We start from the raw sequence: 26,714 nt of genomic DNA on the forward strand, positions 1-26,714 counted from the left end.
ACAGTATTTATGTTCTGACAGCATTATTCCTCCCCGCTCAATCCTAATTAAGCATTAGTTTCCATGATGAGCAAAGTCTTGCCTTTCTGCTACATATTTCATCAGCAAGAGCTGTTATATAGCCCACTCCATCTCAGTTGTTTCACCTGAATAAATTCCTGCTTATATGCTTATGATGTAACCAACTCCTAATCACGCTCATGTTCACACTGACTTCTCTTACAATTCCTGTTTAGGTGTTTAACCAGGGCACAATTAATACCAGTGAAAATCTCTTTGGGGGAAAAAAAAAAAACTCTATTGTATGCTACAGACTATTTACTTAATGTTACCTATGTTAACAATATCTTTTGCACGAAATTTTAGACATGTGGGCTCTACTTTGTATGGACAAATAGACTTAAAGGCTACCACAGTCTTAGTGCCAGACTGCTTAATCTGAGACTAATCAATCCCACTTTAAGCTATAGGTTAAACAGAAGTCCTTGCTTCCCTTCTTCAGCCCATATGTGAAGCAACAAAACCCACTAAATGAGCATGTATGGTGGCGGGTGATAGTCTTGCTCATTACCTCTGAAAAAGGGAGGGAGAGGATTTCAGAGAGTCCTGGGAGTGGAAGCAAATAGAAATAAGGTACGTCAGCTATTATACATGTGGCAAATCTTTTACTCACTGTACTTTCATGCTGAACATATCCGATATCCTCAATAGCTCGGATGTTGATAATGTGGATCCCCTTCTCCTCGGCGGGTAGACAGGAATATTTTTCGTTCACCCTCATTCCCGTCTTGTTTGGGGCCTCACTGAGATCTTCTGGCAGAAATTCCACCCCATGAAACTCACTGTCTGCGTCTGCAAAGAAAAGGTGCAGCTTCATCAGGATACTTTAATCCCAACACTTGCTCCTCCCAGAGGCACCCAAGCTGAAACATATCCTGTTCCTGCCTTCGTCTGCCAATGAGCCTTCACGCAGCGCTCCCACCTCTCGCTCGCGCCACCCTTCCCTGCTTTCCCTCCTGCAACCAAGCTGAGCCCACCACCCTTTTAACCGCTACCTAGGTCTCCTCTGGATGCACGCTTACTTAGCAGCTTTTCTGCAACATACAGCCTCAGAATTTATTTAATTAATGGCCACCTTCACTCAAAAATTTTAATATATTTCTTAGTAAAAGACTGGAAAATAGAAAAATAGTCAGAGAATTAGCAGGTGAATAGGGGTAGCATGATGCTTTCTCATTTTATAGCAGGCATTTGCTCCTTCAATAAGCAGCTTCACTTGTTCATGCTGAAAAACTAAATATTGTGTTTCTCTTCAAGTGCATATCATAGAATCATAGAATGGTAAGGTTGGAAGGGACCTCTGGAGATCATCTAGTCCAACCCTCAGCATGGCCCATACCAGAACTGAACCTGCAACTTTGGCATTAGCAGCATCTCGCTCTAACCAACCGAGCTATGTATTGCACATAATGTACTGAACCACTGTATGTGATTCTACTGCTTGTTTAAGTAGCCTTTTGAAAATCAGGTTATTTTCCTCCTTCTTGACCTGCCAGACACTCTTACTGTTTGCACTTCCAGTTCAATAAGTATATAAATATGTTAAAGGATTTCACGTAAGAATTTCACTACAAACTGAGCAGTTGGATGGCTGATGAAATACAAACTATTGTTTGCACATACACATTTATGGACTCAATATGAGGCAAAGTTTTCTAACAGTTGGTTCATTTTGGCACTGACGTAAAATGCTGCAGAATAAAGCCTGTTTTAAACCACTCAGAATACAACCAGAACAGAATTTTGTCTGAAGAGTGAAGATAAAGCAAGGATTTCAGAATTTAGCCTTGAATGGATACTAACCCCCCCCCCGAAAAAAAACCCCAACAACAACAAAAAACACACAGACTCTAATAGCAGCTAGACGAGAACAGTCTGTTGCTCCAGCTAGTTCAATATTGTCTTTGGAGCAGATGATCAGGAGAAATTGAACAAATTACATGTAATGTACCTGGGCCTTGGACAGAGCTTGCCCATTAGGAAAATACTTCATTTCTAGCTAGAGAAGCTGCTAAGCTTATGCTGAGGTAAGCATAGTTATCAGCTGTGTCTTAGCCTAGGCGAATGTTACTCCTGTTCACTAAACCACCCTTCCGGATTTAGCTGAAGTTCAGGATGACATGGAGAGGGAAAGCAGGGAAAACCTCATTCCTGAGCAAGTTTGAAGATGACATGAAATCGAGAGGAATGGTTGATATGCTGTACGGCAAGGCTGCCACTCAGAGGGATCTCCACAGGCTGGAGAAACAGGCTGAGGGCAGCCTAATGAAGCTCAACAAACCCAGCGTCTGCACTGGCGATGGCCTAATCCTGTGCAACAGTACATGGACTCTTACACAACAGTCTATGAGTACTGACCAGAGAGAAAACAGCTTTGCAGAAAGGGACTTGAGGGTCCCCCAGGACACCCTTGAAAGCGAGTGATGAAGTGCTGAGTGTTGAAGAACAACTGCATGCTGGGCTGCATTAGTAAACAGCAAAGTCAGTAGGTCCAGGGAAGCAATCTTCCCCTCTACTTGGTGCTTGTCAGACCACAACTGGAGTGCTGTGTCCAGTTGTTGGCACCCCAACAGAAGAAGGACATTGACAAACCCAAGCAAGTCCAGGGAAGGGCCACGAGATGGTTAGGGGGCTGGAGCACACGATGCATAAGGAGAGGCTGAGCGAAGTGGGCTTACGCAGCCCAAAGAAGAGAAGGCAAATGACAGGATCTGGCTCCTGACTTCCACTATCTAACGAACAGTTAGAGAGAAGACAGAGCCTGATTCTCCTCATAGGTGCACATCAAAACAATAGGAGGCAATGGACAAGTTGCAACAGGAGAAATGATGACTGGACATAAAAAATAAAGAAGATAATATTTAAACAGTGAGGGTGGTTATATGATGGAAAAAGAGCCCAGAGAAGCAGCAAGTCTCCATCCTCAGAGATGGTCAGAATACAACTGGACGTGGTCCTGAGCAATCCAACACAGCTTTAAAGGTGGAGGCTTGGCTCAGAGAGCGTTGCATGAATCTGCAGCCCAGATTCTTGGTGGCACACACAGCAGTTAGCATAGACAACAGCCTGCACCAGGAGAGGAGGAAGATGTGGCCAACGCCTTGGCACATTTCTTGAGTTTATTGGAGATTTCAGATTATTACTGTGCTTCTTCGGAATTAGGAAGCACCACGACTTTGTGGATGTTTCACTTTAATTCCTGTATTTAGGAAATCTGCTGCCCCAAGCTAATTCTGACATACTCTACACTCTTCCTCAGAAGTTTGAGGCATGATTTCTAGGCTCCCTTGGAGTGTCAGTGCTCGAAAATCTGATGCCTTTAGCTCAGATGAATTTCCCATGTAGTTTTATAAACTTAGCAAATCACTCCTGTACCAGGCATGGAATTTTAATCTCCCCATCCATCTCCTGTCCAATTCACACCATCACCTTCACATAAAACCAGGCCTGTAATGATCCTTGCACATTACATGCACACAGCGTGTAACGCCCACATCTCCGCAGATCAATGGCTTCTGCTAAAATTCTCAGATAGTTATTTCATAAATGATGCTGCACTTGTGATCTTGGGGGGCAGGATCCTCAAACTCTGATAACAACTTCTAACAGTTAAAGAATCTTTTTCCGTGGAAAAGTAGTGATGCAACCAAAACTCAGCTGTTGAATGGGAAGATCAGCTTAGGAACAATTAGCATGTTTCTACCAATTCCGTATGAATAGACGCTGTGGTTCTCCCAATACACACATGCATAAACACACTCCCTGAACACATGGAAACCGATACATGTATAATCGGCTGCAGAATCCTGGAGTATTCACACTTTTATTCTCTAACTGTAAAGCATTCATATATTCATACAGCAACGTTTGGAACTTCTTACATAAAACAACATAAGTTTGGATTTGGAAGAACACCTGAAACAACTTTCTATTAACAATAGCTTAAGTGCTATAAAAATCCTCTCCCCCCACCCTTCCTCTCACACACGCATCAAATAAAACCTTACTTACTTTACTGGATTACAAAGGGTACTAGAAGACAAGCACCGATTACTGACTTAACGAATTTGATACTTTTTAATACCTCATCATGGGCCTGTGAACTGAAAAGTGCTAGTTTAGACTTTACAGTTGGGATAGAAAATGTTTCTGTACAGAAAAACATGCTTAAATAAATCCCGAAGAGCTCCGTGTGCTCTGGAGTTGCACTTCTGAACAGCATTTGTTAAGTCTACAGTACAGAGCAAGGAGACCTGTTCAAATGATTCAGCGCTATTGTGCAAGCTCAAACAATCACCCATCTACAAGCATATATTTACATCTCTGTTTACACATCAGTATCCTGGCAATATCTGGAAGAACAAATACATAAGGTAGGCAACGAATCATAAAACTCTGGCTTATTACGACTGCTGGAAAAGATGTGAAATGTGAGAGCTTTATTGATACAATCTTAATTACAACAATTTTGAAGTAATTTCTCTACTTAAAGATGATGTCAGGATTTAATATGAAGTACAGCAATCCAAACCACTTTGGTAATTACAAACATAAAGAGATTATAACTGGTTCACATATGCTGATTTGGCAGAGAAAGTAAAGTCATTCTGTCACAGAGCACAACATCTTTCTTTGGTATGGAATAGAATGCTTAAAAGACTTTAAAAATGTAAAACTGCATTTTGTGTTAATCATATTAAACAAAAAATAATTTAATCTCAAAACAATTCATATTCAGAATTATTTATGCAAAGTTAGTAGACACAATACGAAGAGAACAAAGAACATCTTAACATCTTATTTGAGCTACATCAGCTATTTGAGCTGATTTCTTTGATGGGAGCTGAAACAGGAGGAATATTGTGAAAACTGCTAGCTTTGCTGCCTTCTAGCCACAAAATCCTTCAGCTAACCTACTCTTCTCTGTTTGCTTACAAGAAAACACTAGGACAAAGTAGTATTCAGCATATCTTGACAAGCCCATATAACCAACTAGCTGTTTCCCCTTTATATTCGTAATTGATGATGTTCTGAAAACCTGCCGATTTTAAGACAGCAGAAGTTCCTAATACTCATGGAAGGTAGACTCAGACCCATCCAATCCTTCTGCTACATTTTATTATTTATTGCTTTGTTAATCCCTAATGTTTGGTATGCATCTCAAAAAACCTACAAAGCATGCAAAATACAATGAATACTTTAAAGTATTCCTTGCCTTTCTTGAAACACACAAACTCCAATACTATTGGTGAACTAGGCTCAAGAAAGTATTGGTTAATGTCATACATGATTATCTTCCACCTTCCCTATGTCAAGCATTGCCAGCTAATTCCAAAACCTATTAACAACCCTGTATTTTTCACAGCTAGTAGAGAAGGACAAGCTCTTAGGCAGCCCTCACGTTTAGGAACAACTCCACAGGGTAACAGACCACATGCATATGTTGATAGCAGTCCCTTTCTTGGTAGGAGAGAGGTAACTTGAGAGATCAAGAAAAAGATGAGGCAGAAATACAGATCTTTGTAGCAGCTCTGAAGCTGCCTGTCCACTTTCTTTTCCCACAGATCTCAGGATGCGATGATGGATGAGACTGAGCCATCGGTTACCATGCTGAGCACAGTTTTGCATGTGTGCAAGCACAGAGGTGCCCAGGAGCCGTAACACCCTTGCAAACTGCAGACACATTAGAGATACCTAGGCCAGTTCCAAACGATTTCTCTGCAAGACACATCAGTCGCAGTGAGCCCTGTACTGCTCCCAGCACCCAGGCAGCAACCTTAGAGCCAGCTCATGCCTGGCAGTGAGATGCATTATTTGGGCAAAGTCCTCTTCTGATTCTTTCGCTTGGGAAGGCACTTGCCAATGTCCTTCACCAGCCATTAAGCATAATCCACTTTCTTACTCTGACCTTACTCTCTAGAGGTGCTACCCAATAACTTTATTAAACTGTGACAAGTCCCAACATACTTGGAAAAAACCAAGTAACAAAAAACCACACAACAAAAAGCAGCAGAATGCTTCAGTAATCCCAGCCCCATGAAAAGCCCTTAGTCACTAACCTGAAGTAAATTTATGATTCTCTGGAAACCCAGCAATTACTTGTTCTCAGAAGAGTTACTAACAGTAAGTAGAGAGCGGCACGTATGAAGAGAAGTTGCATTACTCATGTGAGTATACTCATGGAACAAAACTGAGGTTTTGTACTCTATCCTTTCTTTCTTTTCTTTTTTGATTCCTTTTTTAATTCCTTTCAGTAGGTAAAGATGGGAAGAAAAGAAAATGTGATGTCCTAATCATCCCCCAAATCTGCCACACAGCCAAGCTTAACAGCAAATGTAGGGTGTGCATTGTTGTAAAAAACACCATACAGGCAATTATCAGTTCTCTCAGACTTCCCTTAGGGATGATAGACTCACTAACATAAAATAAACAAATAATAATAATAAGAAGAAATCATCAGTTGCTATAAAAACAAACAAAAACCAAACAAAACTAAGTAAGCTCTATATTCAGCTGAAATAGATAAACTTATATGAACTTCAAAGGTGAGAGCCTGAGGGCAAAAACTGACAAAGAAGATCAGAAGAAACAACTGTGTTATAGCACTAAGTGGGAGGGCATGTCTTGTGTCTTTGCTCCAGTTAATTCTCTTCCTGAGTCTCCAATATGTTTCTCACTCTGAATAACATGCAAAACAAAAATTGCCTTTTATATATATATATATCCTGTGTGTATGTATACCTATATATATATACACACACATACATACATACAGTGTATACCTATATAAAAGTATATAGAAACAGATGTTTGCCAGGCGTGTGTTTGTTCAGTTTTCATATGCAGCTGTAAAATATTCTCAGGCAAACTCCCCTTGCAGTAATTAACACTAATTAACAATAGCTTTTTTACCAGAGAAAGCTGGCACACGGTGCTGTGACCATTACTTATTTAGGTAATGCTTCTTCATTTGACTTTGGTGGTCTGAAAGTGACTGTGTGAACAAGCACTGAAAATCTGCTCTATGATTGGGTATTTTTTTTCCACCCCTAGCCTCAGACTGAAGCTTGTTAATATTACAGTCATAATTACTTATAACTACTGAATATTCTCAGGCAATGGGTTTTTCATTAAAATAAATGGAAAATTGCATTCAAACAACACAGTTTTACAGAAACATCCTGCACCAGCACTAAAATGAGCACCACAAAGTCAGCACGAGTATACAGAAAGGAAACCAACAGCTATTTCACTCCTCAGTCTGAAACAAATAATTTAGTTCAAGCTGGTTTCTCTTATCTCCGTTTGTTTTCTTTTTAAGGTTTATGTTTTAAGAAACTGGCTGGAACAAAAAAGTCATAAAGACATCTGAGTTAAATGTCCTAGTTGTTCTCAGTGGGGAAAAAGGAGGACATTAACATGATCGTGTGAATGAAGACTTATATCTCCAAATAAAGTTATCCTTTTGCTTTATATGAAATGTGATAGAACTTAGGCAAGTTGAGAATCATACACTGTAAGAGATGTTCCCAGTTATATGAGCTAATCATTTTAAAGAAGTCATAGCACCTGTACTTCACAAAAGCTTCTGAAGTACTAGAATTTATTTTATAGAATCCTAAAAGTTAAGATTTATTTCATATTAATTATTGTGGAAAGTGCTGGGCATAGGCCCCAGAACTGACTAGGATCCTACTGTGATGGGGAGTGAACATACTAAGAAAGTTGCTGGTAGCCTGTAACACACATACACATATGTACATACACACGTGCATGCATATTTTTGTATGTAAATATGTATGTAAAGTTTGTATATTTTGTTTGCAACTATGCTGTTCCTGCAGAAAGAACACTACTGTAGCAAAATATCAGTTAAAAATTTTCTTTTAACTTCGCTAGATAGTGAGAGAAATCTCTTCAGTGTGTTTTTACTTAATATATATTGCCCCCTAGCAGCAAAAACCTCCGTTAGCACATTCTTACAATTTCTTTACTTTCTATACCTCTTCTAAATTCAAAGTAATAGGTTAACTCTTGAGCTAAAGGCAGAAGGGAAAAAAAAGACAGACCTTCTAAAACTTTCTCACAAGTGATTCACCTATCACTTCCTCCCCGTCCTTGTTTTCCCTTAAACATAAAAACACTTAGGATGTCAGATTTGGAGCCTGAAATCCCTGTTTTGCCCTCAGAAAAACAAGGCAAGGGAAATGCCAAGGAAACCTCAGCATCCCGCCACACCAGTGCGCCTCCTCTGACCTATGGGTCATTCCTCCTGACCCACTAAATTCCGCAGGGAGAATGCCAGCGAGGATACCCGCTGCTGGCAAACACGGAGATCTTTTTTTGGGACCCTGACACCTGTTTACTGGCCCAAGACCAGCAGCCTGATCAGGAATTACAGTGCTTGCCTCAGAGCACTCTTCTTGCAGAACAAAGTTCAGGACATGGAAGTCCAGAAGTGAAGTAGTGATTAGATCCACATTCAGATCATTTGATTTAAATTTTCCCTGGCATCCCCGTTTGCTAACAGCCAGACGTGCCCTCCAGTTGCATATCTTTGGTAGGTGCAGGAGGCTGCACTAACTGATCTGGAAGGCTCAGGATTGCTGTATAAGACGACGTGTTCCTAGACGTGCTCAACGCTTCCAGCGACGCTGACATCTTCTGTCGCCTGCCTGCAGCTGTGGGTCCCAGGCCCTTTGATCTTTCGCAGCAACATGCTGCACAGGACATTATGAAGCTTGCCCAGTTCCTTGCTTTTGCATTTATTTTAAAACTTGGCTGTAGCCTAGACCTGTACAGAGTATTACCTTAATGAAGTGAACAGAAAGCAAGTTACGATCCAATCCATTAAAAATAAGTAGTGGATGGTGAAATAAAACGGGGTTCCAAGGACTGTTTTCTTTACAGAACAGAAACACTTTTAACAGAGGACAATCTTAATATAGCTGAAGCTGACAGCTTTGTTAGCACTTCAGATTACACTGAATGGCAGAGCCCATTCAGAGACTGTGTCCAGCATTTGGGAGCCTGAAAAACCAAGTCCTCTCACATAGGTGGAGAAAATCCAGCTCCTGGCAAGATTATTTGAAACCTCAGTGTACTTGCTTCCGCTTCCCGGTTCTGCCTTATCAATAGTGAGGTCCCTGGGGTGGGACTAGAGCTTTCCTGGAAGGCTGTCCACAGCTTTAGACTTACTGATCTATAACCATCCGCAACATGTTAAAAGGTGGCTAGAAGGACGCACAGCTATGATATAATTTTTATTTCTGCCCTTCTATTTTATTTTTAAAGATTAACTTACGCTATTTACAATATTAAGCCCTAGATTTGAACACGTCGGTAATACTATGCAACAGCTTGTGAAACATGAAATCTGAAAACAAAGAGCTGCTTCGCCTAAAAAATTCAATGATAATTAATTCACATTTTGGGTAGAATGACATAAAAACAATATACAAATATAAGTTCTAATGGAAGTAATAGTGCTCATACTACCATCATACTACCAGTTTATCTAGACCCAGAAAAATCACACATTTCCCCCCCCCCCAAAAAAAAACTCACACTCCCACACATGCACCTAAGACAAAATACTTTTGATTTTTTCCAATTACCAACAACTATTTCATGGTTTATTAGGCACATCTGTTTTCAGATAATTATGGTAACTGTGTAGAACATAAAAGTCAAGCATTCTTCTATCACCAGACATTGGGAAAATATTTCAGATTTGCTACTTTTTCCATTCCACACAAAGTAGCATTAAAGCTGTGTTAAAATCCATGGCAGATTGTTCTTTGCAAACTGTAATTATAGTTTCATAAATTATTCTTTTATTTCCATAACTTGATTGTACTTTACAGCAAAATAGGAAAAATGCCAAATTCTGCTCCTAGTTACTTTGATACACATGGAGAATAATTCTTTAATATTTTACTGTTAAAATATTAGTCATGGATGGCAACCTAGGACTGAAATCATAGCATTTACTGACCACTAAAACTATTACTGATCCAAGAGGTTTCCAGCTTGAAGTTCTAATCTTGTAATATTTTCACTCCTGCTTAAACTTCCATACATCAAAATCACTAGGGCATTCAGACTGCCTAGACTTCAGTTTCAAGACTCCTACCAATAAAGGAAATGACAATTTTATGCTAATCATTACTGTACAAGACACCCTTGAGATGCTACAATTTCTTGGAGCTCATCATGAATCCCAATGTTTTGGGAGTTTTTTTTTTTTTTCTTTTCTCTTTCTTAAAAAAAAAAAAAAAAAAAAAAAAAAAAAAAAAAACTTGAACAGACTTTTGACTCTGGTCACTATGTGCAGGAGCAAACTCCTGCTCCTCTGCCTTTGTGAGCCTGGGCGTGGTTGGGATTTGTCTGGCAGTGCTCCACATCATATATGGTTTTTGGGTGTGCAGAACTGGTGGAGCTGATGTCATAGGGAGATGGTGATATGTGGTTTTCAACCCACGTCCTGGTGCAGTCTGTAAATCTGTGCTATTTGGTGTACCTTTCCACTGAAAATAAAATGAAGATCCTATGCTAAGCAGGGCTTGAAAGTCGCTTCTATAAAGGGGAAGAGTTGTAGTTATGTTATGTTGCCCAAGTTGTTTAAGTTTTCTCTATAGGCCTGCAGTTTTAACTTAGATGCAGAGCAGCATCACTATATGATAATAACCTTTTAAGTTTCCCTGGTGATTGAACTCTAACTATTGCTCACTGAAGAAGCGGACATAGAACAGGAAGTAGGGGGAAGTTATTCCCTATTAAGTCTCGTCTGTCTGAGACCATTCTCTGCATTCTCCAGTCTTACCAGACTAAGCTTAGGCTCACCAGAGGCAGAGGACCTAAGAGACATGACTGTGCAACCAGGCCATCTCTTCATTGCTTTTAAGATGGTGCTGAGATATCTGACTGCCACAAAGAAAAGGTGGTCCAGGAAAGTGCCCTGCGCTGACAGTGAGCTTGTCTAGTCACAGAGGACACAGCAACACACACTATAGGAAAACCACATACTGCTGCTTGGCCGTCCTGTCTTGAGCAGCAAAATTCTTGGAGCAGAAAATGAATCTGCTGGCATAGCCAGCTTCCCCTCGGCACTGCAAGGGCAAGGAGTGGGCCAGCAGATTTGTAATGTGTTTGGAGACCCTCAGTGAAAGGCACGCTTGACATATTCGAGCAGACAGGTATGTTCTTCATAGCTTCTCCAGGATAGCTGAGAGTGACAGCAGACAAGCCCACACTCACCAGGTCTCCTCCTTCACCAGCCTTTGGCAATCTTTGTATTACATCCTTAGCGCAAATGAGCGGCCAAGACCCAATCTAAGTTAGGTCCTGTTAGGTTTTGTAACAGGAGATAAACCTATTAAAAAGCCTAGATTATTCAAAGGGATGGTACTCAATCCACACCAAAAAAAAAAAAGTAGGGGAGAGCAGACTGCCATGAAGTTCCAGGGAAAATTGTAAGCGGTATAGCCAGCAGGAGATGGAGCAGACTGTGAGTGCTGCCGGTGGCCAAAGGTAACTGTGCCAAAATCTCACATCTCGGGCTCCATGCCCAACTTGCCCTGATTTGTTTGCTCTGCAGCAGTACTCTCCCAAAAGGAGATCAGAGTCCATACCAAATGTATGACTCTTAAAGAAGCATATTTCTGCAGTAAGGCAGTTTTGTCCACAGCCAGCATACAGACACTTAGCATTCCCACCTGCCCCCAACAGAAAACCCTGAGAGTTCACACAGTCAGAACACCGGACAGACATCATATTTAGGAAGATCATTATGTTCTATCAGCGTAGAAACAAGGACATCTTTGGGCTGGAGCTAAGCAACATCCTTCAAAAAAAGATAATTGTTGTAGTCAGTAAGACAATCATTTTACACGCTTTATACGAACACTAGTGAAACCAGAACCAACAAAGGGCAACTGTTGTCCAGTTTTTTGCCTCAAAAAAGTGCAAGATAAATAGCAGTAGAAAGAGCTTCTTTTATCTTGCCTATTATTCCCTAAGAAATTATCCATAGAGAGAGACCAACAACTACAGGTATCAGCAGGTAGACATTAGTCTTCATATGACATATGCTCAATATTCTGTATATAGAGCACTATATATGAGCTATATATTCTCATATATGGGAATATATATCTCTCTGTATATAAGCAAATAGTCTTTCCTTGAGAAAATAGCCAACTGTGGTCACCATTAACACAAGACCCACCAAAACACAAACTAGAAATGATGCCTTCAATTTCAAACAGTATCTCTTTTGTAGACACAGATTTTGTTAATTCCCAAATTGTAACTGTTCTGTTATGGAACAGTTTTTATCTCCAGCAGACAGATAGTATCAGTAGCTCCTGGGTGGTACAATGTAAGGCTCCCCCAAGCTCCAGCTTTCCTTTATTTAATTTCTACATCTCTAACGCAAAATGTTTAAACAAGATTTACAGTGTACAGAAAACCTACTGCTCTGCATCAGAGAGCAAGCAGTCACTTACAAAATTAATAACGGTCAAAAGGTATTCTAACAATCACAAATCTTCACTGAGTTGTACTCATGAAGCAGACCAAACCATATCACAGCAATGAGCGCTGTGATGATCCCTCTGAAAATACACTGGGTGACAAAAATGCCAATAGAGAAAGAGAGAAAACATAACTTGTTTTCATATTTCCTGACAAAGATATTAAAGATGTTGTAGCCTTGTTTTTGGAGAAGGCCAAAGTTTCATTCTACCATTTAAAAGAGGAATTCATTTTCTTCCAATGTGTGATTAAGTTTATAAGCTTAAGGCAAACTTTTATTCGTTTTTTTTCCTGTTTTGGTTAATAGAAAAACAATTCACTTGCTGTCTTCTTTTTTCATTTTTAAATTTTATTAAGGAAAGTGTTGTGTTCATTTATCTGGGAAATGTTTATCAGTTCAGTGAAAAAAACTAAACAATGGAATTAAATGGAATTAAACTTTAATATACTGCTTATCTTCAAGCATAGAAACATTTAGAAAAACAATATTCCATATGAAAGAAAGTTTTTTATTTTACCAAAATATTTAGAAGAGTAATTTATTTGGATATTGTCCTTTAGCATATCTGTTATTCCATAAACATTTCAAAAATATATTATGAACCACAATCTGCAAACTTTATCACTCTATAATGCACACTAAGTTGGTTGATAACTTTAACTGGTTTACAAAAAGCATGATGCATTTTTGCTAGCTAGGTTTCTGTTCCCATGAATACTCACTTTTTAGATTAAAAATTACTCACGCTCTCCAGAAAGTACCATGACGCGATGGCTTTTTAAAGCTGCAATAAATTTGGTGTTGCTTAAGAAAAAAAAAAATAGTCGGTCTCCCTAGCCACAATAATTATGTCAATACCAGCATTTAAAGGATTACAGGGCAACTAGATAAATATAAATGGTGGTGGTGCAATTCTGACTGATTTCAAGTCTAATGGAGATAGTTTGCTAGTGATGTCCTTGAACTGTTTGTTTTACTAACCTTCTGGATTTCTGGAACCCATAGCTGTTGCTATTTTTTATTACGACTGCCTACGTATTGGAGATACTCTGTGAAGTGATGTGATAGAGCAACAGTGCTTACAGTGAACAGGTGTCATAACGCTAGATCAGCTATTGCGCAATGCATTAATTTGGGAGACATACAATATTTAAAATATTTGAACTAGTCACAGCGGTTGAAAAAAATGCCAGTGTTAAGTGTAAATTATTTTTACACCATCAACTCTTCTGCTCAACTTAAGATCAAGCCGTCTTTATGCTAGCTGCCTTGTCAAGGCATACGGACGTGGTCACGCACCGCGAGCCCGACCACGTTCCCACGGCAGCGCCACGTGGGCACCTTCATCCCTTCTCGCAGCACGGCCGGGCGCAGGTGGCAGCCCGCAGCCATGCGGATCTGCACCTCGCCCACCAGGACAGGCACGACTGCCACCACCACCCTGCTTTGCCTCCTTGGCATTACAGATGGCCAGATGGCACTCTAAATACAAGATGACAATTTCCAAATGATGCCCACCTGTTTCTTGCCCACACGAGCCATCACAGAGCAGCAGCATTTGGGGCAGAACACATGCACAATTGGCTTCCCTGGCATTATAACTTCTAAGAGACCATTTACTGGGGCAAATTGGAGGGGTTTTGGTTAGAGAAATGCAAGTCAACAATCCTTGCCAAGAAAGTTTCCAAGCAGCTCCTGAGGCAGCAAGGAAGAGAGGATGGGATCCACAAACCCTGCACACCAACACTGTATATGCATGGATGTTAGCACCCCCAAAATGTTGGATACTGACTGTATCTTTGTCAATAGTTATGCATAATTAAATGAAGAAATAATTCAACATTACAATAAATGCCCAACTGTTTTATTTTCTTTACCTAATTTTAAGGTGAGGCTGATTTTTATTCATACAGAATTGAGATTTCTGGTAATATTTGTCTCTAATTAGATTCTTTCAGAAAGTATTTATAACTGAAATCAGTTTATATTTTTTATTCATTGCCTACCTGCAGGGCTGGTTGTTGTCTTTGAAACCTCTAGTGACCAAAGACAGGAAGGTAAGTAAACTAAAACTCAACTCCAGACAAAGTAGTCTGACAACATACTCCAAGGGAACTTTAGAAAACACACAAGAAATCTGCTTTATTCATGTCCTAGAATAGCAAAGGCTAAAAATACATAGTAAGATTGTATTTTGTAGAAGACTGGATGCTCTAAAAGTAATGAAAATTGAAGCAAGTATAAACTTAGACATGACCTGATCAGCCCCAAAGCTGTAGGGTGCCAGCTATCACAGAAGAATGTATCCACAGACTGATGCTGTTACCACTGAACATTATGTTCCAACAGAAAGGAGAATTAAAAAAAAAAAAAAAAGAAAAAAAAAAAAAAAAAGGACAGCCTCATGGCACCTCCCTCTCTGTGTAACAATTCCTGCAGTGCCCTACCAGAAACTTTGGACAAGAAAATATCAAGTGGTTTCTCCACTAATCTTTTTGCTTGCTAATCAGGCTCTTAGAAGAGACTCAGCCCACAACCTTTTAAACAAGATACAACAAGCTGAACACCAAAATCAGCAAACAGAAGAATCCACATCTGAAATGCTATTTTTGACAGTAAAACAATTATTTGCTAGTTTGACAGATACAGAGATACATTGTTAATTTCAAGACATTTTAGCACTCATATCCTGTTTGGCTTCTCGCCTTATGCTATTTATTTGGGCAATTTATGATGCGATTCCCAGAGGTCTAGATGGTGTATCACATACATATTTCAATAAACAATCTGTTTAAACATGGAAATGTAGTAGCACACCCAAAGTGAAAGCATGCCTTAGAAAAAAGAGGAGGGAAGTAGATGATCTTTCTGTGCAGACATTCACTTATCTTCAATTAATCCACCTGTATCACCAGGGCACATCAAATAGTTAAAATTTACAAATTGCCAAATATTGATTCAGTTCTGCAGATAAAAATTTCCATCCAACGATGACCTTTTAAAAACCTGCTCTTTTAAACAGAGACTGTTGCTTCATCAGGAACGGTGCAATGTGACAAAACTAGATACAGCAGCAGCATCCAACTACTTATTCATAGTCCTCACGGATGCAAGCTTTACTGTCCGTTCAAGCAGGGATGCCAAGTGTCTGCACCAAGGTGTCTGAAGCACAGCTGAATCTGCTCTTCTGCCATGTGGAATGAGGGGCAGAAATATCTTAAACTGCCCCAATTTCCCCTCCACCACCACGAGCTCCGTTCTCCAAGCCCTGCGCTGCTGCCTGCCAATCTGCCTCACCACCACCACCCCCTTGCCAGGCTGCCCAGGACTATGTCTCACTAGGCGCAGGGATCGCTGCATTAACAGTCCTTGTGCCGGATTCCCTCTCTTCTGGCTTGTGTGAAGACACATTTTCATTTTATCATTCACTGACAAGTCTGCCTTCTCCTTGCTTCACAGGTGCCAAAGATGAGGCTTTTTCTGTTCAGGTTTCAATGACAGTGAATTGCTCAGTTTTTGGAGTGGGTGAAATATAGCCACATAGCATGTTAGCTAAGCCAAGCCACACCTCACAAAACGTTTCTGCAGTTTTCTAATTCTGATCTTTTGCTTAAACTCCCGCCATGAATATCTGCTCTCAGAAACTGAAATTACTATCCACATGGACTGTGTGATTCCCTTCACTGAAACTGGTGAGGTTTATTAGCTGGGAATATTCTGAGTCTTTATACTTCTGCCTGATGACGTTATAAAACTTTGGTACATCAGCTCCTCTCTCACCCAACAGTTAAGGAAGAAGAGGTTCAGATTGTTTCCCCTTGCAAATCAAGCAGGAACTGGTTTTACTACAGGCCTAACTTCAATTTGCTGGATTGCTTGAGCCTCCTCACGCTGGTATTACCAAGTGCCACCACTGCACTCCTCGGCTCCCACAGTCACATGCGCCTTGTTCCTGGGAGATGCTTTATGTTGAGAACATCTTGCCACTAGTGGCAGCAGAGGAGCTCTCCAAGTAGAACAGCACATACTCAAGCAGTGTCAGAACAACCCATGCCTGACACCTTGCAACCAAACGGCATGACTACTGTCTGTCCAGCCTATGCCCAAAAGCAAAGAACTTCTCTGTTTCAAAGAACACCAACAAAAATATCTTTCCTGTGACTGTAATTCCCTTACAAGTTGATCAGGGCTCTCAATACAGTGAGATGTAGTTTCAACTCAAACCTGTACTGTTCTTCAGCAGTATTGCACAGTTGTTCTACCAATCCCTGTAGGACACCGTAGGACTTCTGCTTTTTGCATGTTTGCAGATCATAGTACATCCATCCCTCTTTGGGACATAGCTCAGAAAAAGGCAAACAACAACACAGGGTATTTCTTGTAAAGACAAAACAGCAACGCAGTGTTCCCAGCAATATTGACTACAGTTCTTACCACCCCTACTCAGAAGATATGAACTCAAATTTAAATAGATATAGAATGACTGGGGTGGTGCTTGAGGGAGAAGCTTGTCGTTTTACAAAACAATAAAAGAACCTGACAGTATTGAGCGAGAAAAAGTGCTCTAAATTACTCCAACCTTCATGGATGGATTTCCCCTCATCACTCTCCTTCCCCCCAACTCTGGTGATCATGAAGTCAAAGGGCAATGAAGTACAGAAAATGCATATGACTACATTAATATTTAAACACTCAAAGATGGTCATTAGAGATAAGGCTCTGAATCAGAAGCGCAATGTTTGAATCAGAGCAATGAACGCAAGGAAACAAATATAAACTATTTTTAAAATGGTACTTGAGAAATTTATGAATGGGATTCTATGCATGTGGTTGCCCAAAATAGCAAAGATTTGGACATGATGACCCAAGAGTTCCTGAAAGCTGCTGGCATTCAGGCCACGCGCACACAGAGGGTTTCCCACTGCTTCTTTTTCACTCCTGTAAAATGGACTTTTCCCTCTAATTTCCTAACAGATCTCTACATTAACATATGGCACAAGAGAATAGAAAGTAGATAGTGAGTATTCTCCTACATATTACAATTCTACCTAGAAAACTATCTGGAAGTTTGTAGCATATTACAGTTTAAAGAAAGAACAGAACAAAGTCTCGCTGTAACAGAGGCCCATTTATCCGTCAGTCTAAAAACATGTCAACAGAAACAAGTCCCAGTATACAGGATGGCCGTATGACTTAACATCTTTATACCCAAGATAGTCTTAAGAGATCCGACTCATTTGTCCTTAACATCTTCTGGCAATTTAGGCACTAAATTCAAATTCAGCCAACCTGAAAGATTTTTTCCTGATGCTCAATCTAGGTCTTCCTTGCTCATCTAAATATACGGCTTTTTAACCTGCTGGACTAAGCACAGGAAACAGTTCTTTTTGCAGTATCATTTGCATATTCCAAAGTTAACAGTTCTCTTTAATCTTCCCTTCTTCAGACCCCGTTGGACAAATGCCATTCTTCCACTATTTTCTTCTAAAACATACTTTTGTGGATTTCTTTTCATTTTTATTGCTCTCCTCTGGGGCCTTAAGCTGCTTGACCCACACTTTTCTTGCAGAAAGGTGTCCGAAACTGGATATAGTACTCCAGACCTGAGCAGAACTATTTTGTCATCTCTTGCATACATCACTTTTTCCCCCCACAATATAGGATATTGTGGATTTATGTTCTGATTTATGTCTAGAGTCTTTTCTGAGGAATTTAGTAAGTTTTCCCCAACCTGCAATTTTTCAGCTAATTATTCCTAGGCAAATGTAGTACTTTGTGCTTGTTTGGTTCTCTCCACAGGCCATGGGAGCACATCCTTTTCCAGGAAGATGAGTAACAGTAAGTCTGTGGTTTAACAGCATAAGATTTAAGGCTGGTTAGTACCAGATCCAAAACTTCATAATCACAAAATGGAAGTGTAGTCTCTTTATTGGTTTAAGTCTCAAGAAATCTCTGCTCATGTAATTCGGTATCAACAGGCTTTACTGCAGATCTTTTATCAGCTGTCCTGCCACAGCCAACCTAAACCTGGCATAACAGAATATAGCTACCATAAACTGTGTGTGTGCTTTCACTAATTTGATAGAAATGCAATAAATGCAATGTATGTATCCATACCCAAAGAATGTGTCCATACCCAAGGAAAATCAAACTGGTACTTCTGAGACGCCTGACATTACATAGATCTGATATCTAAAATCATGGAATCAGTGCAAAAGTTTTTCTGACACAGTAAAACTTAACTTCATAGCTGTAGGATGAGATTTTTCTCTGTAAACACTAGAGCACATCTGAGAAAAGATCAGAAAGAGAACTTACGATGACACATACTCTAACTATATTGAAAAACAATCAGCACTCCAGAATAGATAATAATGAGAAATGAATACTGAGAAGGAAACTTTGATGTACTTCTTAGATAACTGTGGTGCTTAAAAACTGGATTCAGTTCAAACATTTAAAGCATCTAAGTCTGAGATCTACATTTCAGATTGAGAATGTGTTGATGTACAACTAGATTTTAAAATAAATACATGGCAGAGCAGAACACAAACACTTATGGATATAAAAAAGATCTCTTCAGTTAGAACTCCCTGCGTTCAAACTGCATTTAAAATCATTTCTCCTTCATGAAATCAAAACACAAAATTTCACTGAAGTAATTTTTAATAATTCAGTTTGCAACTTGAATTGACAGAGGTGTATGTTGACTCCGTGAAATTTGAGTCATGCGTAGAACCCAGACCAGACCTCTAGTTCCTGCTCTGGCAGGAGCCTGCTGGAAGGCCTTCTTCATAACAAAGCTGAGAATGAATAAGTAAAATTAGGACAAAGCATGGCAATGCTGATCAAGAAGAACACAAATGTGTGTAGCATCAACAAGACAAATTGGCTAACTTCTAGCTTAAGCAATCTTCTGTAAACAGCCTCTGTTAGGTCTGGCCTGTTACTGACCAACTTGTGGGACCAAGCTGCAAAGGTGTTCCCAGGAGAATTAGTGTTGCAGAACACACAGGAAAAGAACAGAGATCGAGTCCAGCAGGCTTTTCTAAATACACAAATTCTTGCGTTCCCATCTAGAAGTAAAATATTTTTTCTATGACACCCTTCACCTGAAAGGCACTCAAAATACAAATAAAAAACATACCTTAAGTTTTTCTACGACAGCAACTGAGCTAAACAATAAACTTAAAATCAACACAGTGAGGAAAAAAGGGGAAAAAAGGAAAGAAAAACCCCTCCAAAGTAGCCATCATTCCCTCTATCTACACAAAATGTGATGTTAACGTTACACATTTCACTTCTGTTCTGTGCAACCAGGCCACTGAGGAGTTTCTCACTATCAAGAGAGACACATTAGTGCAACTTTGATAACTTCAGGTGTCACAAAGTGCAAGAGCATCTTTGATATACCACGCAAATTCAGAAGCTGGTCTTAAAAATGAACTTGGTATTAAGCCTTGGTTCCTCCCCACCTTTCCACCTACAGCTCTTGTATACTTAGATCAAAATCTCTGCAGAAGTCCCAGCTGGGCACACACAGAGCACGACTGGAACAACACATCCCTGAGTTCTACAGAGAATTAACAGAAAGACCTAGAGTACATCTGGGGAAAAAAAAAAAAAAAAAAAAAAAAAAAAAAAAAAAAAAAACTTTAACCAGATACTACAAAGCTGCACATACTATCAGGGCTACGCTGCTGGAACAACCTGCGCCAGCCCCTATTGGACTGTTTATGAAACTTGCCATTAAATTTAAACACTTCAGAACATGGACAAGAGCCCATCTTGCTTGCCCATCAAGAGCAGATTTAATTACATTGCTGAACAGCAACTAGGCGAGTCTGTAATAGCTCCGAGCATGAGTGCAACACGTGAGCACTTCCAGTCTTTTGAATGGGACTACTCATGTGCCTTAAGTTATATGCATGCTTGACAAACTACAGCTTTTAATAGTTAAGCAAATTAGCCGCTGGCTGTCTTTAACACAGCCAACCTTAAGGACATTTGAAACGAGGCCACCGAGTGGGGCATCAAAGGGGAGACAGGGCACTCTCAGTTGCAAGTATGTCCGGGCTGGCTGCCACCAAAATGTCCCTGCACATTTCCATCATGATATTTGAAAAGCAGCTGCTGCCCACTGGCACTGCCCAAGTGTTTAATTACATGGAGTAAGCATTGCGCACCCACTGCTGCTTTGACTTGCACATTGAGATGGGTCCCCCACTCCAGCTTTTCTTCACAGAGAAAAGGTGCATTTGTATCAGAGCGATCAACAGCAGTCCTCAGAGCACCTAAGCCACGCCGTGAGCCCCCTCCTACAGACGAAAGGACGGCTAGCACCCATTCCTTGACCTCGCTGAAGCTTTGGTGCCTATCTCCAAATTTAATGTTTCTGAATCCACCCAAACAAATAGTGTATGAAATTTGAACACATACCATCATAAACATTAGCTTAACATGCCCTTTCCTTAAGAGGCAAAGGAATCAACTTGCATTTTCCTTTTCAGGGTGCAACAGCAGCTGGTACCAAGGAAAATAGAGGTGGAAAAATAGTTTTCTAAAGCCTTTTCCAAAATATTCATCTCCACATCCCAGCTGATGGAGCATGTTCACATACCATGTGACACTGGGTGCAAACAAGGGAAGTCTCATTTCAAAACCAGTCAGGAATCAACAATTTTCCAGCAGAAGGGGAACCTTTTTTTTGTTTGTTTGTTTTAATCAATTACCTGCTTATTGTAGCACAACTCCAGTGAGTTGAATGCTCTAATACAAGAGTTTATAAATCCTACAATTTATAACATTTATGGTCCAAATTCATCATTTTAATGAATACATCTAGCAAAACAACACGGATCTTTCCCTCCTTAACACATAATTCCTTATGCTGCAGATGCTCAGACAGCAAGTCCTGCACACATCAGAGTTTGAAAAACATATTAAACTGCCTCCTATATTTATAACTTTGAGAAAGGGGGTGGAATGTTGTTATTTTTTTCTGGTTCCCTTTTCGGCTTTGTCACGGTGATAGCTTCTTACTGAACTTTCTGAACCATAACACATACTTAGGTAACTATCAGTTTCGCTTAGTCCAGAGAGATTTCTATTTTTCTTTCTCCTCTCACAGAAAAATGAAAGCTAACTATCCAGAAATTATTCCCTAGTAAAGCACTATAAAGAGTATAAATTAAAAGCTTATCTTTACTAGTTTAGTGTAGGTATAGCAAGAGTGTTAAATTTAGTATAGTAATAGATTTTAGACATTCATGTAGTGCCTTCCACCTTTTGGGAGGAGTAAATGGACTAGAGGAGATAATAAAAATGAGATTGTCAGTTGAGAAATAGGCTAAAGAGACAAAAGTGAAATGTTAGTATCATCAGAAAAGACATCTGTGTTTCCATTTTGGTGAGAGGCCCTGCACAAGCTAGAACGCCTCTCTGCACTGTTTTTTTTCTGGTTCGTTTGAAGTCTCTTAGCAGATAAACTTTCTGCAGTTTTTCTCTCGCCTATATGCCTATTACACAACATTCATTTAATTTTGATCTGGACATTTTCATTGTGTTTAAGTTCTAAATGCATCTAATAAGGAATAGCAGGATGGTCAGTTTAAGCTGTAAGAATATTATGTAAGTTAAGGTTGAAAGAAATAATGCTACCAAGTTCAAGAAAAGGTGCAGGCTGCATTTACCAGACTTAAACATCCATTCAACTATTTTTAAGTGAGAGAACTGTATGAACAGAGGAGAATCTCCTCAAAAATGCTAGGAGGTCTGATGCATAGAGGAAGTCAAAGTTGTCTTGATTAGCCAAAAGCTTGAGCTGCTTTAAGATTTCCCCCTCTAAAACCCCAAACAATATACAGAAAAAACACTTAACTGATGTGAGGGCTTAGAAATGCTACAGTTCATAACTCCTATGGTCCAGATTCAGCACTTTACTTCATAAATTTAGTGAGACAGCATGGATCTTTCCCTGTTTCTTAACAAACACTGAGTTCCTTGACCTATGCTGCAAACTCCTGCTGCTGTAAAATGTCAGTAAAATACAGAATATGTGAAGTAAAACACTTGCTCATGCAAACTTTGGTGAACTCTCACTACAAGACATAACCAGTGCCAAGAGATTACCAGATTTGAAAAGGGATTTGAAGTGTTTTTAAAAGAACAGCGTTTCAAACAACACTTGAAACATACAAACAACCCAAAACTCTGATCTTTCAACCTCGAAGAAAACTCTTTGGGGTCAAACTATCCCGAGTCTGTTTGGGATTACACTCCTTGCAGCTTTTCGCACTGAGGCTGTCGGGCACTTCTGCAAACAGGATGTGGGTTTTGATGAGCTCCTGGCCTCACAGAGGCTGCCAGTTTCCCGCAGCAGGTTTCGGCACCCTTCTGAACCTGTGGAATAATTTTTCTAAAGCCTTTTCCAACTATTGTGCCACAGACTGATAATAAATCTGTCCGTGGAAGGCGGGAACCTAGAAGAGAGAAAGCATCACCAAAACTTTGTTCCCTTCAGAGAGCTTTGAAACCCCCTTCCCCCCATGTGCAGCCTCTCCAGATGGGTCCGACATTCCCGGGCTGCTCCCGAGAGGGCTCCCGCCTTCCCGTGCTGCTCCCAGCCCCGCTTAGCCCAGGCGCGGGTCCGTGTGGCTGCCGAGCGCCGACTTGGACTCACAGCTCCCGCCAGCACCCCAAGCGTGGGAGCAGCAGGGACAGAGGGTGCGTGGCCCCTCGCCGGGGTGCTCGGCGGCGGGACGCACGCGGTCTGCGAGAACGGAGATGCGGAAGCGCTGCCGGTGCTCCAGATGCTCAGCAGACATCAAACCAGGGAACCACCCCACGTGTCCTCTTCCGGAGGCCCCCATCTTTCCACCTCCTCGGGGACACGCGTGCCGTTTGGACAGCTGACGTACCTCGCCGCCCGACCCAGGGCGCAGCTCGGACCCAGCTCGGGAGCTGCGCAAGGCTGGCAGACACGAGAGCACCACGGCTGACCAGCACAGCTCCGTCAAGGGAGATTTAACCACTGCTCTCAGGTGCGCACCTAGCCAAAAAGTGACCTACAGCCAGACAGAAGGAAAGGGGAGGGAGGGGAAAGAGCTGAGGGCACTTCCCCGAAAGCCAAGGAACCGATGCTTCAGATATAATCCAGCTGCTATCTGCATTCATTGCTTCCTTCCCAAATATAACCCGCTACTTACCCCAAACCCAACAAATAGCTGGGGGGAGGGGGGAGGAGAGGTTGTATGAAAAAGAAAAGTATCCAGGAAAAAAAAAGAAAAAAAGAAAAAGAGAACAGACAAAGGCACAAAATTAAACAATCTACCTTAAAATAAACACTGCAGTATTATCTGTCTCTTGTCAAAAGTTATTAGGGAATAAAAGTGACAGACTGTCTGCAAAGATACATCCCATGTTCAAGTGACATACCTAAAACTAGTCAGAGATTTCCCTCTGTTGATACATCTGCTTATCCTTAATGCTCATGCTTGTTACACTGTTATATATTCTTGTATGGTGGAAGCAGTTGATTTATTTGTTGGGGAAAAAAAAAAAAAAAAAAAAAAAGAACACTTTTTCCTCCCACCTAATTTTACTCTTCTGATGCTACAGATCTTTGTCTCTTCCTCACATAAAACAGGAAGGTCCACGACCAAAACCAGACTCCACATAATTATTTGTTCTTAAACACAGAGTCACTAGAACTGGCAAATGCAAACAAAAGTGGAACTGATCTATCAAATAATTGCAAATGGATTTTCCTTCACTGCACGTTCTTGACATGAAAAACTTAGTACTGGTCAGTATTAAAAATAGACAAATTACAAAGTGCTTTGACTAAGGAGGGGGTAAAACAGCTCATGTGGACAAGTTAGATGAATGGATAAGTGAGATGTTGCCTCAGTCCACACAGCACTCTGGGGGCTCAGTGTCTGCTCTTCAGACTTCATTGAGTGTTGCAGTTAGGGTCCCTGTATACCATATCATATCAAAACTTAAAATCCAGACTTGGACAGCTTTGGAGGTTGTTTGAAAACTGAGCTTTGGCACAGCTTTGATGTGGTTGTGGATTGGGCATGTGCCCCCGGGAGCAGCAAAGGGAAGTGCCAGGACACGACCAGCCTCCAGGAGGGAAGCTCTGCTTGAGGCAATGTGGGATGGGTTTTCTGTACCATTACAGTATGCAACATAACTGCAAACATTTAAAGAAATTTTTAAAATTATTTGCAGTTGAATATTTGCATCTTTTTTTCTTAAAAGGAACTTTAAATGAAAATTAAAGCAAGCAAATAAAGTGAGCTACAGCTAACGGACAGATAGGACCACAATAAATGGCCTAGCTTTCTCCTCTACAGACAAAATGGTAGCATGCAAAATCAGCACGATCCTTTCTCCATTTCTTTGCAACAAGCCAACCCATCACTTGATCCCACACTCCTGTGCTATATCAGAATATCACTAAGCAGGATTCATGTTCTGCTTACATAAGGACACACTTATAAAGGCCTTCATCATGGCACTTCTACTGCAAGCAAAATTCTCACTTCACTTGACAGCCTCGATGTCACTGAATCCCACCCTGAATCCCAGGAAAAGGCTGTTTACCGAGTCCATAGCAGAAGGATTCCCAGGGCAGCCACCAGCTCCACAAGGGTCAATTAGCACTCGGTCTCTGTCCAAAAGCCAGTCCGACTCCTATGCAGCTTCCAATTTTGATGTTCATTATCATGTATGCTTATTCATGTATAAACCGACATAAAAGCATAAAGGTAATGGGAAGGGAGAAATAGCGAGAGGAACAAGTCACACTGAAAGGTGCACCCCAGGGGCAGTTGCACCAGAGCTGAAGTGAGTCTAAACAAGTGCAGGCTGCGTCTTAGAAAACTGCCTACACCTAACCAACACGACACATGAAGAGAAAGATCTTACCAATTTTACCTTAGTGCAAACAGATTAAGCACACATTTTTCTTTTGTTTCTTCATCTATCTGTTATTTAGAAGCATTTCTAAGTGTTTGTCTCTTTTAGATACTGCAAATACCTGCCTTTATTTTCATTTACCTTACTGCAGCTTGAGTGAGTCAAGGTAACCAGACAAGAGCAAGGCATTTCTTACCCAACACAGTGCCAAAGCCATAGCTGGGGGTACCAGGACACCCTGCCTGCCTGGACTGCCCTTCAGAGTACCCAAACACTACCAAAACGTTGCTTCACAGAACCACGTAATCCACTTTTAAGGTACAGACTCAAACAGAAAACAGGAAAGCATCTTCAGATTACTAAGAAATCTCTCTGGCACTCATATAGGTAGTGCTGAGCACGCCTGAACCCCCGGAGTCCTCACGGTCAGGGAGGGTTTTGACTTTTAATATGGTTTGGATTAAAATCCTATCTGCCACCACAGCTTTGACAAGATTCTTGTTTTCCGTGTCAAGGCCGAAAGCAACGAACTAAAACAAAGAGCTTGACAAGTACAGTCTCCAACATACAAACAACTGCCTGTTTCCATAGAAAATTAGAGAACAGAGAAACTGAAGTAATTCTAAAAAAATGAATTCCTAATTTTGTAATAAAGGCCACATGGTCTGCTGAAGGGAGCGCAGAGCTGAAGATTAGTTCTGACCAAACATCACTGCTGGTTTCATCTGTGGCATTTTTCTTCATCTCAGGACACATCCCCATGTCTCCAGCAGTGGGAACTACAGTGCTCACCTTCTTCCTTAACAGAAGATTTTGAGAATTAATTACTGAGCATTTAATCAAAGCAAACAGTGAATGAATTTGTAGGAGTTCATGAAAAATACAAAACAACCAATATCATTGCCTGAATTTTCATGGTTGAATTTGAATCTCTTATCTGTACTCATTGGAGCAAATTTGGTCTAGGTTGTATACAAACAAACTTTGTACATCAAATTCATGTAAAGCCCAACAAGTCAGAAATTTAATAGAAACGCTACTTTGAAGCAAGACATTACAAGCTACCTTTTGTGAGATTTTTATCACCACTACATCAGATGCTAAATTGTACCCCAAATTCAGTACTAAGCCACTATTCTGAACCCCATCTCAAAAATACTACCAGCCCAAATTAGACCTTGCATCCACA

The 26,714-nt window shown here is 40.6% G+C and overlaps 1 protein-coding gene across 2 annotated transcripts in view; it reads right to left on the minus strand.

Moving 5' to 3' along the window:
- The window catches only part of ANO1 (anoctamin 1), a 90,201-nt gene that overhangs the window by 51,657 nt on the left and 11,830 nt on the right, over nt 1–26,714 (minus strand). For both annotated transcript variants that reach the window (XM_062577129.1, XM_062577130.1), the window contains exon 2: nt 674–852. In XM_062577129.1, coding sequence (XP_062433113.1) covers nt 674–852 — 179 coding nt within the window. The remainder of the gene's footprint in view (nt 1–673; nt 853–26,714) is intronic.

This window comes from Rhea pennata, chromosome 5 (assembly GCF_028389875.1).
Source record: "Rhea pennata isolate bPtePen1 chromosome 5, bPtePen1.pri, whole genome shotgun sequence".
Taxonomy (NCBI): Eukaryota; Metazoa; Chordata; class Aves; order Rheiformes; family Rheidae; genus Rhea; species Rhea pennata.